The sequence below is a fragment of the Sabethes cyaneus genome, chromosome 3 (genome assembly GCF_943734655.1).
Source record: "Sabethes cyaneus chromosome 3, idSabCyanKW18_F2, whole genome shotgun sequence".
NCBI classification, from domain to species: Eukaryota; Metazoa; Arthropoda; class Insecta; order Diptera; family Culicidae; genus Sabethes; species Sabethes cyaneus.
The window spans coordinates 198,596,174-198,612,384 of record NC_071355.1 but is presented as its reverse complement, the minus strand read 5'-3'; the positions used below and the strand labels follow the sequence as shown (position 1 = coordinate 198,612,384).

The following is a 16,211-nucleotide window of genomic DNA, read 5'->3' as shown; positions in this document are numbered from 1 at the left end:
ACAAAAAAACTGCCAATTTCTTGCAGATATATCAAACCTAAACAATCTCACTAACATTTGTACACCGAACTTTAAAAGACTCTTTCGTATCAACTGGAAAAAATCACTCGTGGTTTTCCTTTGTAACGGAAATGCTAAAGTAGAACGAAATTTTGCAAAACTACAAACACATAATCCACCGACTGCAATGTACCTTGCGCTACATAGGTAGTGTTATTTCAATTGCTACATTCCCCAAGCGTATCACGCTATCAACATTACCGGCAAAACTTACAATTTACATCGTTCCACCCGAGCTCTACTGTCCATTCCATCCAGCCTGGAGGAGTTCCAAGTCCGACGAACCAACATCTCACCCATACGCATTTCACCGTAATCTGAACGTTACGTCACAAGGAAAGCTTGTTGTTCTTCATTCTTCCCGACCCCGTATAGACTTTACACATTATCCGTTTTGCCAAAGCTGCTCAGATAGTTCTGCGAGTTGCTGCTGGCATTGCTACTAACGCTGCTACCACTACCACCACTTCCACCACCACCACCACCGCCACCGCTGCTAGGATTATTGTTCTGTATTTGTTGATTATCTAAATTATTTGTTTGCATCGTCGGAAGTGGATCCAAAATGTTCGCACTGCCGTGCGATTTTCCACCGTAAAGCTGGCCCGGACTCTGCTGCTGCTGCGGGTGATGTAGCTGATGTTGATGATGATGACCCCCGCCGCCAGCTAGCAGCAGCAGCTGCTGCTGGGACTGATGATGTTGCTGCTGGTGATATGGCGAATTATTAATCACATTTATGCTGTTTGCCGACGAAGCAACCGTGCTGGGAACCGAAGACCACGTTCCGTCATATTTGGACTTGATGAACAATGGCTGCTCCGACGAGCGGCCACTATCGCCGAAATTGAGTTTATTATCCTTATTGTAGCCTATTTTGTTGTATTTTGTCGTTCGCTTGATGGTACCAAAGAGAGGCGTATGAGGTACGCTTACACTGGCCCCGGAGGCAACGCCGCTGCCGCCGGCCGGAAGTAGATTACTGCTGCTGTTTGTATTCAGATTACTGACACTGGAGCCACCATATGGTGAGCTGGGAATGGCCGCCGCCGATGCTACCGAAGTCTGACTGTGACCCAGGTTGTTCATCATGTCCGCCATCCGGTTCTCGATGATGTTCATTTTCTGACTCTTGATGCTGCCTCCGTACGCGCCGCCGGGACGTTTGCCATCCGCTCCACCGGTAGCCGACCCGGTGGCCTGTTGTTGGTGCAGTTGCTGCTGATGTCGCTGTTGATGTTGATTTATGAAATTATTGTAGTGACAGCTTGTCGGAGCCGAGTACAGGTTTTTCCCGTCAAATTGGTTGGGCGTAAAGGCGGCCGCCGTCACAGATCCGGTCGCCGCTGCTCCCGGATGGCTGCCGATGCTACGGCCGACCAGCGTTGTGGAAGCGTACGCACCGTAATTATCGTAGGACGGAGATCCGCCGAGGTCGTTTTTGAACGATGAACATCCGGCGACCTCGGCGTAATCGGGCATGTTGAGCGGCGATAGTCTGCAAGTAATGAAGATGTATGCAGTTGGATTAAACGATGTAAATGAAAATTTGACAATGACAGTATGGTAGTAAACGTGTGAAATTATTACGTTACACTGAGCGACAAAAATAGAGAATCGTTTTGCTTTATGGAACGAAATAAAAAAGATAAATGATCATATTTTATAATCATCTTTATTGCTTGTTAGGAGTTTGTGGATGGCGCAATAGAAGAAATTTTTGAACATTTGAATATTTTGAAGTTGTGAATTTAAAATGACCAAGCGTCTCCTTTTTTTAAACAATCGATCAAAGCTACTTGTTAACTCGACTAGAAACATAAGCAAAACTCCAGCTACTAAAACGCTCGGTAATTGACTATTATTCCTTGTTACCAGTTTATTCGTTTTTTTTGAGCTGGTGTCAACTCTTTTGAGCTCATGTCAATTCTTTTGAGTTCATGTCTGAAAATCGGTGATCTCAAATATAATTAGAGCGACAAAACCTGTAGTAAGCTTCCGTCAGTTCAAACCCGAAAGGAGAAAGGCGCGTTACAATGATTGGAATACATATACAAAGTGCTTTATTTGTTTATTCCTATACTTAAAAAATTGTTGAAGATTAAATTGGAAAAAATGGATATAAACATTTTCAAGAATTAACCACTTTCTCTATTAACATACTTCGCTGCCGGTTATCAAAGTACAGTATAATTACGGGGCTAATGCAATGATCCTTCTACTGACCCAACCGAAATTCAAACTTACAAGGACTGGCTAGTTAAAATATAATTACTCTTTAATCATACAGACATCACACTTATTTCAGCTCAAATTGATTTGTACATTTCAACCAAACTTTAACGACGAAATGAATTCGTCATTCATTCGATTTTTTTCTTTACTCTGACGGTCAATATATTTTATTTCTGCTTGAACAGCAGTTTTAATACCGGTGAAGATTTATGTGACAATCGCGAGCTTAAACACTAGGAAAACAAGCGATTGAACAAGCACCAATCACCGCCAACCACCACCACCGCACCGGTCGGTCGGTCGGGTCGAAGATTTTTCGACACGATAAAGTGGAACATAATGGGCTGATGGGTGATAAATTATGCTTCGGTGACAGCGGAAAGTGACGTGCGGAATTACGTGGAATAAGTTGCGATTGAGAATTCAATGTGTATCAACGTGTGGTTTGTGACATATTTTTCATGCAATGTGTGAACCCAACACAGACATAAGCTTTTTGAATTACTCAAAATTTCTGAATTCTGATCCTTTTAATCTCTTGTAGCGTAGAGTTCATAAAAATTTAAGAAATTTGGAGCCAAAGATAAATAATATTTTTGTAAAGTACCTATCTAGAAACTGCGACAGTCAGTTGAAAATTTTACAGGAGAACATGACACATAATGGCGTTATATGGTGAATTCTACATTTCTTGGGTAATTTTTCAAATAGATCTGTGTGACAATGAGAGATTCTCCTCGTGTCACCTTTCTTCCGTTTTTTACGGCGATATTTGTGCATTTTAACACACCAGATTTGCATGAATCGGTTGCCGGAGTCACTAGTTAGCGAAATGTTTTGAAAATTTTCTTTCCTATGCATTTATGTAGCCGTAAAAAGCGGAAGAGAGGAGACGCGAAGAGAATCTCTTATTGTCACATAGGTCTATTTGAAAAATTACACGAGATTGTTTTCCTATAACATACCAAACCGGAGCAGTTGTTTTCTCTTTTTCTATCCCTCCCGCTCTACTGTTAGAAAACATCAGCTTATTTCTTACTGTTGGCTTTCTGGGTAAGCTATTTTTAATATCTTATGGTGGAAGTAAATGTGTTACGCGGTGGTTCCCACCACCGGCAATTGAGTGTCCCCATGTGGGTGGTATATGGGAGCGAATGGTTAGAAATGTGAAGGAGGCAATGAGAAGCAATTTGTTGTGGATTCGAAAGTGATGAAAGGGCTATAATTTGTGTTGCAAATGAATATAAGGTAACGATACGTTTGGTGAATGGCCTCATAGTGGTCCATAACTTCACATCTAGCAACCCCTATTTCTTCTTCCTTGTGATACCTTGTGATTTATAATGCGAGCAAGTTTAGCGGAGATCGGGTAAACAACCCCAGTGAAAACTAAGATCGTATATTGGCCGGAAAGAAGGCACTCATGCGAACTCTGAATGTAGCAGTGAAGAATAATCTTGCTAGGCTAGAACCCATGTTGAGATTTCCTACTTGACGATTCCTCAACGGGGGTTGTGCAGTTGAACCTAGAGAATGAGCGGCCCACGACAACGTTTGATCCGGATCGAGTGCAGGGCTTGAAAAGGGATCGTAAGTTGAATGTGACTGCCGTGAATGCGAACTTTCCGCATTCAAACTCCGCTTTTTGAACGATCATTTGACTGTTTTTCTTATCCAGTCAAGCTGCCGCTTGCGCTGCAGCCGTCTTACAATTCATGCGGCATCTCAGCAAAAGCAAACAGTCAATCTCCCGTTTTGCTTTGCGCTTTGAGAATATAAACTGCAAACTGACTGGAAGCATACGGTGACGTATTTTTTCGTTTCTCTTTTTGTCTCCAAATCGGCTGCTCACAGTAATAGTTTGTCACCCGGACGTCGGTCCGACGCAAGCAAAATATTCGTTTGTATTGGACGGAGTCCGACCGACTTCTTCCATGCACATGTAGTGGTTGTTTTTTGTAGTATTGAATCATACGATTGTGCGGTTGCTTTTCGTTAGCGTGGTGATTGCCAGTCATTTGACTGTTTTGCAGTCATTCGCTGCTCCAAACGGTAAAGGTAACTTGATCGAAACGAAAATGTCAAAAAGCGTTCATTCTGTTGCGTGCATTCGGCGTTTGACTGAGCAAACTGCCAGTTGTTTCCACCTCTAAACGGACGGTGTGAACTTGAATGCGCGTTGGTGTGACTGCGGTAGAAAAAAAGGATCGGTCGAAGCCCTGATCGGGTGGCTGAATAAAGAAACATGCTGTTTCGGAGCTACACCTAAGTAGGAAGCTCCATCACGAGACTCGGTAACGTGACCCTCAGTAAGGCTACATACCTAGACCCATATTATGTACTACGGAAAATCAAGAAAATTCGACTCGGAACATTCGGCATGGACAAAGACGATGAAATATGGACATGGAATGGATGCTCGGTACCAGGAACTGTAGATTGCTAAATTTCGTGGTTGGCGACAGGGTGCTGCTCGATCAGTTAGGCATCGTGCAGCAGATCTGTCGCAAGGGTGTGGAGGATCCGTGGTAGTAAGGCCCAATTTTATTAGAGCGGTGGAGCGACCAATGAGCCGGGAACGGGCCTTGTACTGTTGGGAAGATTGCAGGATCGCGTGATGGACTGGAAGGAGATCGGAGAGAGGATGTGTATGTTTTGAATTTTGATTTAATTTTGAGAATAAATAGCCGTTTCTTCTACTACACCATCGTGCACGTTACATGAAGGTAGACCCGACGTTGTGTTTGTGTGCAGCTGGAGGCAGCGGGACGCCACGGGACAAGATCGTTCATCGGGGATATGAAAATCCAGATCATCGTGAAGCGATATATAGACCGGTGATCGGGCCCCGTAGCTTGCACACCGACACGAGCGATAACTGCGGCGATATATCAATTTTGCAGCTTGCCGAGGCCTGGTGATCAGAAGCACTTTCTTTCCCTGCAAAGATATACACAAAACCACCTGGAGATTACCTGATCAACGAACATAGAACCAACCCAAGCAACACACTTTTCGCACTTATGATTGCCGAAACTCATTTACGACTGAAATTACTCATAAATCGGTTGCCACAACTGGTTTGTAACAACTGTACTAGTTGGGAAATCGACCCAACCCAAGTAACACACAAAACAAGTTAGAAAATAATATTCGTGGAAAGTAGTCGCTTAAGAGTACTATAAACGTATTTTGAAAACATATGTTGTTATTATTGAGGTTTTGAGATGTTTTGGGATAACATGAATTTATTTGACAGCTCATATCAAATGTATAATGTTTGTTTTGTCAACATGTCAACACGAAGTTTTTATTATGTCTCCATTACTAAATTTAAACTACTGGAAGAACAAGTTGTAGCTTATGCTATAATAACGTTTTAAATTGGCATGAAATAACCTGATACATACTTCTTTCAATTCTTGTTTCATTAGACTTCAATTTTTTGCGCTTTTCAGGCAATAGAGTAGTTCTGATATATGTAATATTATACTGCTCTATAACAAGCTGTGTTGCTTGGGAATTCTCATCGATGGCCGGTTCATATGTTCTCTACGAGAGTAACATGCTGCTAGAGCCACAGATGTGAATATCTGATACGGGGTGTACATATCGATTCGAATAATTCGAAAATTAGGCAACACGCGAGTTTCCGAGAACTGCTCGCACGTATTAGATGAACGAAGCTCATCCTTCCTTCTGTGGAGCAACGGATGGGGCAAGATACGCTCGGCCATCAATAAGGCAACAACTCTGGCGCTAGCTGCCACGTCCTAAACGTACTCGACGAGTGGTCGAAAAGTGGAAGCAGTTCTTCGATAGACATCTCAATGACGATATAACCGAAGGAGACGCAACGAAAGTTAACCTAGGAGTGCCTATAAACGACTACAGCGTGCCGGCTCCCATATATATCGCAGCAACATATCGGTCAGATGAAGAATAATAGAGCCGCCGGAAATCCGGAAACAACCCAAGGCAGAACCCTACAAAAATAGCACAGAACCTCCACCAACGGCACTTCACTGGATAATTTCAAGGTTTTTGGACGAGGAATAGCAACCGGAGGAGTGGAGGAAAGGTGTGGTTTGTCCCACCTGAAAAAAGGATGATCTGCTCGATTGCTAATTATCGCGGCAATACGCAGATCAACGCCACCTGCATGATGCTATCCTAGATTTTGCCACGGCGTCTATCCCCAATAGCCATTATCGAGGATTTTAGGGCAGCATACGATTCAGTCAAGCGCGAACAACTATGGCAGATAATACACCAAAACGATGTTTCGGACAAACTGACGCGTCTGGTTAGAGCTGTCTTGGAGTGAGTGCGAAGTCTATTTTACAGCCACAAAGAATCGCCCAAGTCTTACTTGTTAACCAACGGCAGACGACTGACTGTGATCAGCAGTCAGGTCGTTGAACGCGGTCGGAATCTAGACGATACCGATGATTGCCGATACAATAATGCACCGAACTGTTCATATCGTTTCTCGCGAAGGTGTATTACGCTAGGATAATGCTACGCTTCTAATGCTAGGATAAGCGATATTTTGTATCAGGGGTATTCAACCCCCACATCTTTCCTCTTCCTCTCCGCGAATACAACGTGCCCTCGCATCATTTATTCATCGACTTCAAATCGGCGTATGACACGATCGATCGAGATCAGTTATGGCAGATTATGCACTACTACGGATTTCCGGATAAACTAATGCGATTGGTCAAGGCGACGATGGATCGAGTAATGTGTGTTTTTCGAGTATCAGAGGCAGTATCGAGTCCCTTTGAATCTCGAAGAGGGTTACGGCAAGGTGATGGACTTTCATGTTTGCTGTTCAACATCGCTTTGGATGGTGTAATAAGAAGAGCGGGTATAGACACGAGTGGCACGATATTTACGAAGTCCGTCCAGCTTCTTGGTTTCGCTGACGACGTTGACACCATTACACGTACCTTTGAGAGGATGGCGGAAACGTACATCGGACTGAAAGCTGAAGCCAAACAGAATGGACTTGTCATTAATGTATCAAATACATGAAAGGAAGAGGTTCTAGCGAAGTGAATGCTAACCTCCCTCCCCGGATTCATTTAGATGGTGATGAAATCGAGGTGGTAGAAGAGTTCGTGTATCTGGGCTCACTGGTTACCGCAGACTACGACACCAGCAGAGAAATACAAAGCCGCATTATGGCAGGAAATCGTGTCTACTTTGGACTCCGCAGGAGCTGCGATCGAACAAAATTCGCCATCGCACGAAGTTAACAATCTACAAGACGCTGATTAGATCGGTAGTCCTTTACGGCCATGAGGCATGGGCTATGGTCGTGGAGGACCAACCCTCCCTTAGTGTTTTCGAACGGAAGGTGTTGCGCACCACCTACGGCGCAGTGCAGATGGAAGACGGAACGTGGAGGAGGCGAACGAACCTCGAATTGCATCAGCTGCTTAGTTAACCACCCATCGCTCACACCGCAAAAATCGGTCGTTTGCGATGGGCTGGGCACGTCGTGAGGATGTCGGACGACAGCCTGGTTAAAAAAATTCTCAATAACGATCCGTCTGGAACGAGACGGTGGGAGCGAGCAAGATGGATCGATCAAGTGGAAGGCGACCTGCATACCCTACGCAGACTACGTGGCTGGCAAATTGCGGCCATGGACCGAGTGGAATGGAGACGACTTCTTCGTACAGCAGAGGAAGCCACGGCCTGGAGCTGATTAAGTAAGTAATGTCGAATTTGTTTATTCAATCCGGGTTGAAACTGGATGAATTTTATCTGTCAGATAGGAGCAAATGAACACAAAAAGTTCATCCAGTTCCAATCCGGATTGAATAAACAAATTCGACATATAAATATCTCTCCACTTCTCACAAGATAGTATATGATAAAAAAGTACTTTTAATATAAAAGCATAGAAAAGATCTCTAACCCCCACGCTTCAAAACAATTTGCCAACAATTACAATTTATTATATTTATTTGGGTATAAAAGCTGACCTTGGTATCTCCCAAGCGAACAAAATCCTGAAGACGACTCTTCCTGACGAAACTGGGACAGAGTTCGTTACGGAGGTTAACCTGGAATTAAATAAAAAGAAAATTTATTCAATTTAATTCTACTGTGAATCATCTATACATAGTAGAATTAAATTGGATAAGTTTTCTTTTTATTTAATTCCAGGTTTCGTATTCTACTGAGACGCTCCAAAAACTTTAGTACGGAGTATTTTTTTTTGAAACGATGGTTCTACAATTGATGAAGGGACGGTAGGGATGCAGGAAGCGGCACAATATGTGTCGATAACACAACCAACACGCGTAGCTATCCTTGAGAAGTGGATTTTGCGGTCTCCTTTTGTCCAGCGCCTCTATGGTTCAAAGGTACAAGTACCAGCGAACCACATGCCCTGGAGGGTGTTGTGGGTTCGAATCCGGTTATAATCTCAGATTACAGCTTGGTTCGACTCATGCACCTTCCAGCATTGGACAAAAGGTAGGAGTCAAAATGACTACTTGTCAAGCATAGCTACCAATACCCCCCCCCCTTCCTTTCCGCTCTTCCCCCTCCTTCACCAAAAAATTTTCATTTCTTTCCCCTACCGTCCCTTCATCAATTGTAGAACCATCGTTTCAAAAAAAATATTAATATATGTATGACCTCATTCCAAGGTCAAGACTAAAATCTTGAGATTAGTCTATTTAGTACGGAGGTTAATCCTTGTAGCTAGTCGCCGAGGTAGTACAGCAGTCTGGCGCATTTACCAGCACTTGCGTTGACTGAAGTTTTTGGAGCGTCTTAGTAGAATACGAAACATGAAATTAAAGATTTAATTTCTTTAGTGCAAGTGGTTGAACTTGCATTATTCAAACATTCAAATCTTTAGCAATTCCGAAACTCGTTTTCAATAAACATCATTAACCGTTATGTGTGCGACAAAAAAAAACACCTTTAGCAGGGCGACAAGGGTACCCGGGTACCCAAAATTGATATTGTTATAACATCAACATTTTTAAACCGATTTCGACGAAACAGGTGTCATTTGATTCGTTTATTTATCTAGTTTTGAATCATTTGGCCATTTGGCCACTAAAAGACATACGGGGCCCGAAAATCCGGAATTCCGACAGAGTGTCCGCTGTGAGGAAGAAAAATGATTGTATTGCAGGAAAATCAGTCATGCGGATATAAAAACTCTAAAAATTCATACAATGTACTATTTCATATAATGAGATGAATCAGGTTGGCCATTCCGGAGTAGGTTCCTGTGGGGTCATGGGTGGCCAGTCCAGGATTGGAGGTAAAACCTGGCAATATGGGTATCAAAGTTCTTGGAATTAGTTCGGTAGGTGATATTTTTTACATTTCGATGTATTCTGATTGGTTATTTCGAAAATGGTTTCTACGGGGTCACAGATGATACCGCAGGATTCAAGATAATGCTTAGCATTATCAGAACCGTTCAATACGTAGAACCATCCGTTATACATTTGGAACCAGTTCCGAAATTATCAATCAGTACTAAACTGACCATTTCAGTTCAAATATTGGATTAGGCACCCAACTCGCCATCTGTATCCCTACAGGAACCAAATTTTGGAGTGACCAATGCGATCTAAAGTCACCAATTTATATAATTAGATGAAAAAAGGGTCCACAGTGTCAAGTTCAAAGCTAATAGGTTTACTGAAAGCTGATATTCTTTCAAAACATGCGGCTTCCCACGTTTTACCGGATGTTGCTCCGGAATTACCGATTCCCGGGAACTACTTGTCATTTGATGGCCAAACGCTTTATCTAATCAAAACTAGATAAATGTACGAATCAAAAGCCACTGGTTTCATCCAAATCGGTTTAACATAACTAAAGTTATGAAGATAGCAAATCATGGCTACCCGGGTACCCTTGTCGCCCTCCTACGTAATAAAAAAATTCAAGTGACTCTCATTGCTAAACCCCTTTATGGATATGCACCAAAAAACCTCAATTACTTAAGATCAACGAGTTTTACGATGTCGCGAAATTTTAATGACGTATGTTTTAAATTGAATGAGTTATAACTATTTTAAAACTGAAAAGGTACCCGGGTACCCTGTCGCACACATAACGGTTAAGAACACATTTTACTGGTACCTGATTAGGTGTACCTGGCGAAAACGGTCGGATATTCTAGCGCATTCCCCACGTATCATTGATTTTTTTTTCTGAGAGTAAACACAAGTATACTTCAGACTTTGTCGACTGTTAGTTTCGTAATTTTTATCGTACTTTTTTGGCCTTTTCAGTTTTTTACGGAAATTAGAACTGGCTTTTTCAATTCACTCCGACGTTTCGACTATTTATTTTTGTCTTTTTCAAGGATAGCTACAATATTTTGTCATGTTTGTTTTAGTTATAAATGTCTTTTGTTTAGATTGTACCTACAGTTGTCTCAGTTCGTCGTTAAAAATCTTTAATTTTAAGAATGTAAATGTCTTCTTCAGTTTTTCTGTGCATATCTGTCGTCTGCAAAAGATTAATATTTGTAGTCTGTCTCAGTTTAGTACAGTTTGTTGGTGAAAAAACCTTTCCAAAAACTTCGCTACTATCATAGTTGAACCTACTTTTCAAACTTCACACACTAACTGTTTTCACCGTTGCTATCTAATTGGGAGAGGGTGGTAGGGGAATTGTGTTTCTGAGTGGGTTTTATGGAGGCTAGTATCCCTGCATATGTATGGTTTAATCCATCTACGTCGCTCCGTCTGTTGATTGTATTGGGTGTATTGTAGATATGGCACATTTCTAATATTGGGAGAGCTTTTTTCTTGTAACTGCAATCGACTATTTTGTAGTAACGCTCTAGTAACGCAACCCACACAACTTTATAGATCAATCCCACACATAGCAGACTTATCACCTCGAATTGCCAAAATTTTCAAAAGAGAACTTGGCAATATTAAAATTGCATACTCAAACACCAATAATCTAAGTGCTCTCCTCCCACCAATTAAAGACACTCTCCCAACATTCATGCAACACAACGTCATTTACAGTACCAAATGTAGAGTGCGTCAATATACATTGGGATGACAGCCAACCATCTCAAAACAAGACTCTCTGGCCACCAAACCGCTATCAATCAGCTGGACAAGTTCATAAAAAACGGACTCACAACAGCTGATAATCAGATAAGAGCTCTCCGAGAAAAAACTGCTCTCGTAGAACACTGCATAGATAACAACCACAGATTTGATCTACCCAACACCAATATAGTTGATCGCAGTTACAAGAAAAAAGCTTCGCTATGATAGTAGCGAAGTTTTTGGAAAGGTTTTTTCACCAACAAACTGTACTAAACTGAGACAGACTACAAATATTAATCTTTTGCAGACGACAGATATGCACAGAAAAACTAAAGAAGACATTTACATTCTTAAAATTAAAGATTTTTAACGACGAACTGAGACAACTGTAGGTACAATCTAAACAAAAGACATTTATAACTAAAACAAACATGACAAAATATTGTAGCTATCCTTGAAAAAGACTAAAATAAATAGTCGAAACGTCGGAGTGAATTGAAAAAGCCAGTTCTAATTTCCGTAAAAGACTGAAAAGGCCAAAAAAGTACGATAAAAATTAGTAACACAAGTTTCTGGGTCTTTCGGCATTGATGATGATTTGACTCGTAGGGTAAGCCGAGGAACTTTGGCAATACATAACTACTGTTTTTTTTCGATCCAGTAATACGCGCTCTACTCGTCAAGTAAGTTTTTCTTCACACGCTTTTTAGTGTCTTTCTGAACCCGAAGGATTCTCTGACTGGGGATTTTGCCAAGACGATGCTAATGAATTTTCCATCCGAGGTTCGTCTAGTTCTCATTTCCCCTTAACATATTACTCTTCTTCTGTGTATGTCTTTTCAGTATCACAGTCTCCGTTGACATCAGTGATGGTCCGTATATATTTGGATTCTGTCATACTGAATGTGGAGAGAACGGAAAAATAGTTCCAAGTTATCCATTATAAATGGCACTCAATTGCATTGGCAGTTCTTCAGAATCCAATGCAGCTTTAAAAATCTGTTTAAAATGGATCAATCATTTTATCTGCCGAAAATCCAAGTAAATCAATAGTTTAAATAAGTAAAAGTGCTTCATAATACAGCACCATAATACTCAATAAAACCATCTTTTCGACAATGACCATACAAAACCACTTTATATACCAATGTTCTTATATTCATCTATGATCTTACCGATCCATATCTTTTCATGTAACTATGGTCGTACCGAACCATACAACCATTATTCAACAATGACTCAGTTTTAGTAACCGCGCTTTTATGTGCATGTGTTCATATTAATTTCGATCGGTGAAATACTAAACTTGTTGGATTACGTTTCGGCGTTTGCGTTTTATTCGGCCATCATCATATATTTACTTTATTCAGCAATAAACCTACTGAACCATTTCACTCGTCTACGGTCGAACCGTACCATTCAATTCAGTTCCATCATTTTATTCAGTAATGGTCGTACCGAACCATTTCGTCCATCTATGGTCGTACCGAACCATATACTTCTATGAGCAATGATCCTACCGAATCATTTTACTTATCAATGGTCGTACCGAACCATATACTTCAGAATAGTTTCAGTATATGACCATACAGAGTTATTGTGGTTGCTATGGGTGGTTAAATGGGTCCAACGGAACCATTTCTTTTGCTTTAGCTATAGCCGGCATCGAACCGTTTCATTTGTATTCGGAGCTCGGAGCTCCTGAGTTTCCCTTTATCAATTATGTTGGCCATGTGGACCAATTGACCAAATTTGTGTTTTAGTCTTTGACCTTGAAATGCGGTCAGGCATTAATATTAATATTTGTTGAAACGATGGTTTTTACAATTGAATGACAATGAAAAAATGACAAATGAACATGAAAATACAAATACAAATGAAAATAAAAAAATAAAATTTTTTTTTGGTAAAGGAGAGGAAAGAGTGGAAAGGAAGGGAGGCGGGTAATAGGTAGCTACCGTTATAACGGTTATAATCTCTGATTATAGCTTGGTTCGACCCATGCACCTTCCAGCATTGGACAAAAGATAGGAGTCATAACGACAACTTGTTAAGCGAAACTACCTATTAACCCCCCCCCCCCCCATGTTGGGTTAAATGACCATTTCGTACGCACATCAGTAATCGTTTCGGTGATGATGTTCTTAATCTGCTTTACCAATTTGTTGCTATTGTTACCGATCACGTCTTAGTTCTTAAGTCTGTAAATATAATTGTTTGTTTGTATTTGATTGGCTCTAAATATTGTTGTTAGTTGTTAAATTTCCTTGCTGTTCAAAATTTGTACTTTTTGTTTAATATAGGTTTAAGTATTTACTAACATCCACTAACATAAAAAACAACCAATAATTAGGCTACGATAATTTGCGATAAAAGAACATGCATGTATTGTGGCCGTTTACAAGCCCGTGGAATCCCTGCCAGATGACACTCTAGGGAAATAAAAGAGGCCTTCGGTGCACACCCCGGAACGTGCAGACCAGACGTTGGGGTTTTTGATCGCGTCCCACAAGGGGCCGTTATTTGTTCCCTAGATGGCAGCCACGACTTGTAAACGGTTACAAAAAAAAAAACACAAGACCATGTACCGGAAAAACCGCAACGGCAAAAGACGGCAAAATAGTCCGCACTAAAACCCAACCGCTAAACTAACCCCATGGATCCTGCACAGCCCTGGAACAGTTCAACCGGTTTGGCGAACTGGCGAATGGAGTGATATCCGGTTAGGGAACGGAGAGAGAAGATCGTCGGTAAAAGAGAGAGATGGAGGATGACAACCAGTAGCAAGGTGAAGAGGTCGAAAAGTGGAGAGGCAGTCGAGTTCGAACTACCCAGTAAACGACAGCTAAACTTCGTTACGTACGGCTAATAAAATTGAAAGCCAATCTTCGAAATCGGCAGATAAAGCGAAATTTCGAAACGAGTCTGGTTTCGTTTCACAGTGAAAAGTGGTAGTACGCTATTGGTGGTGATACACAGAGTTAAAGTGCGACACGATTTCCCACCCAACGAAAATCCCGAGGAAGGACGTCTGGCATCGTGTATCTTCTGGACTGCGGTGGACGCGTAGCAGCTCGATCGATTGTGGGCGTCGTCTCTGGATGTCTCTGGCGGTTGGCAAACGTATAGAACTCGCCCTCGCGCCTTCGTCGGCATATGTCATCGTATAAAAACCTCGCTATTCGACCGTGAAGCGGTCTGGTATGTACATCCTCTCTCCAGTTTCCTGCATGTCTTCGATGGGCCCCAACGCGTCGTGATCGGGATCGGTACCGCAACGAGAGCATTTCCGGTTTTCTAATAAACAAGTAAAATGGAACACTAGATTTATATTTTAAAGAGCCGATCCCTTTTCATCTAATTTCTCTTTTGTTGTCCGCTTCAGTTGGTTCATGACGGTAAGTAATCGTGTGTACTGAGTCTCCCGAACACGCTACGACCCTGAGTAGATAGAGTGAGCTAGCAGGGCAGTGTGAGCTTTCTCATACTTACACTATTTAGCACCAAAAAATTAGTATTGTTGTCTGAAACAATTTCCATAAGTCACTCTCGCCGGTGAAATTAACTAGACGGATGACACGTGACGACGGCTTCTAGCAGGCAAAAGGTCGGGTGGTTCAGGAGCTTACCTTAATTGACTCGATTTTGGGCTGTCCGTCGCTAATTCGTGGTGCGCCTCGACACTCGCAAATCCGCTTCAGTCTGGTCGAGTCATCTAGCATGTTGTTAAAATGTACGAACTTGTGATCTAAACGCCTGTGCCAATCTTCATTTTCCGTTTGTGGTTCGCCAAAAATAGCCCGCAAGCGTTTTCATTCAAATATGGCAAGTGCACGAGTATCTTCCGTAAGCAAAGTTACAGTCTCGAGTCCGTAAAGGACTACTGATCTGATTAGCGTATTGTACATCGTCAACTTTATGTTACGGCATATGCTTCTTGATTGAAACGTTTTGCGCGGGGTTACTCCAAAAGTACCGACGGTTGAAAAGAAACTTTGCCAGATGCATCGACATGACGTTCGCCTGACACTGGAACATGCCTTCGTTGGGAGCAATCTCCAAGCTGGTCCAAAAACCGATCTTAAACAGATATGCGTCAAACCTTAGAAGTTACCGTGAATCGACTCAGAAACGACTCCAAACTAGCTGGTCCCGCTGGTATTCGGAATATTTACTGTAGGCCTGCGCAAAGAAAGGTTGTATTCCACCAGTCGCCATGAAAGCCCACCGAGTTGTTGTCATCAAGAAAGACAACGTTTCATCTGACAACTGGAAGTTGAACAGGATAATGAAATGTCATTCAGGCAAGGATTCTGTCATGCGTGGTCGTATCACGAACCGCTTAAGTCAATGAATTGGATTGTGTTACGGTCCATGCTCCCGACATGCGATAAGTCACTGAAGTAATCGACATTCACGTAGAGCCGCCCGGGCCGAGAACGATTTCAATCTCATTCCTTCTTTTAATTTAGTAGTGGCCCATTATTTTGATTGGGCGAAGCTATGGCATGTTAGAAGGTTGTTGACTTTTGGCAGCACCTGCAGGTTGTTGACTGCTTACGACTCCATTATCGTTGCTCCGTAGGAACAGAATGTCAAATCCGGCCAAAACAATACGGAACATATGTACTGCTTCGGAAAAGGCAGCAATCGTCTTTGCACACACACTTTGACATAAATTTCCTGATTAACTGGCTCGCTTTCAATGAAATATCTGCTTTCAAGCCACTACCAGTACCTATAGATATTCTGCCACCCCAGATATTTCTTAAGGAATGTTAATATGGCAAGTGAGTAGTTGAGATTTTTGCGATGCACGAGCAAACTGTTAATGCGTCGCACCTCTTGTTT

At 41.9% G+C, this 16,211-nt stretch overlaps 1 protein-coding gene across 1 annotated transcript in view; it reads right to left on the bottom strand.

Annotated features, from left to right (window-relative positions):
- Positions 1-438: 438 nt before the first annotated feature.
- Positions 439-16,211, bottom strand: part of LOC128740581 (protein sax-3-like) — a 115,151-nt gene continuing 99,378 nt past the window's right edge. The window contains exon 11 of the mRNA XM_053836139.1: positions 439-1,558. Coding sequence (XP_053692114.1) covers positions 439-1,558 — 1,120 coding nt within the window. The remainder of the gene's footprint in view (positions 1,559-16,211) is intronic.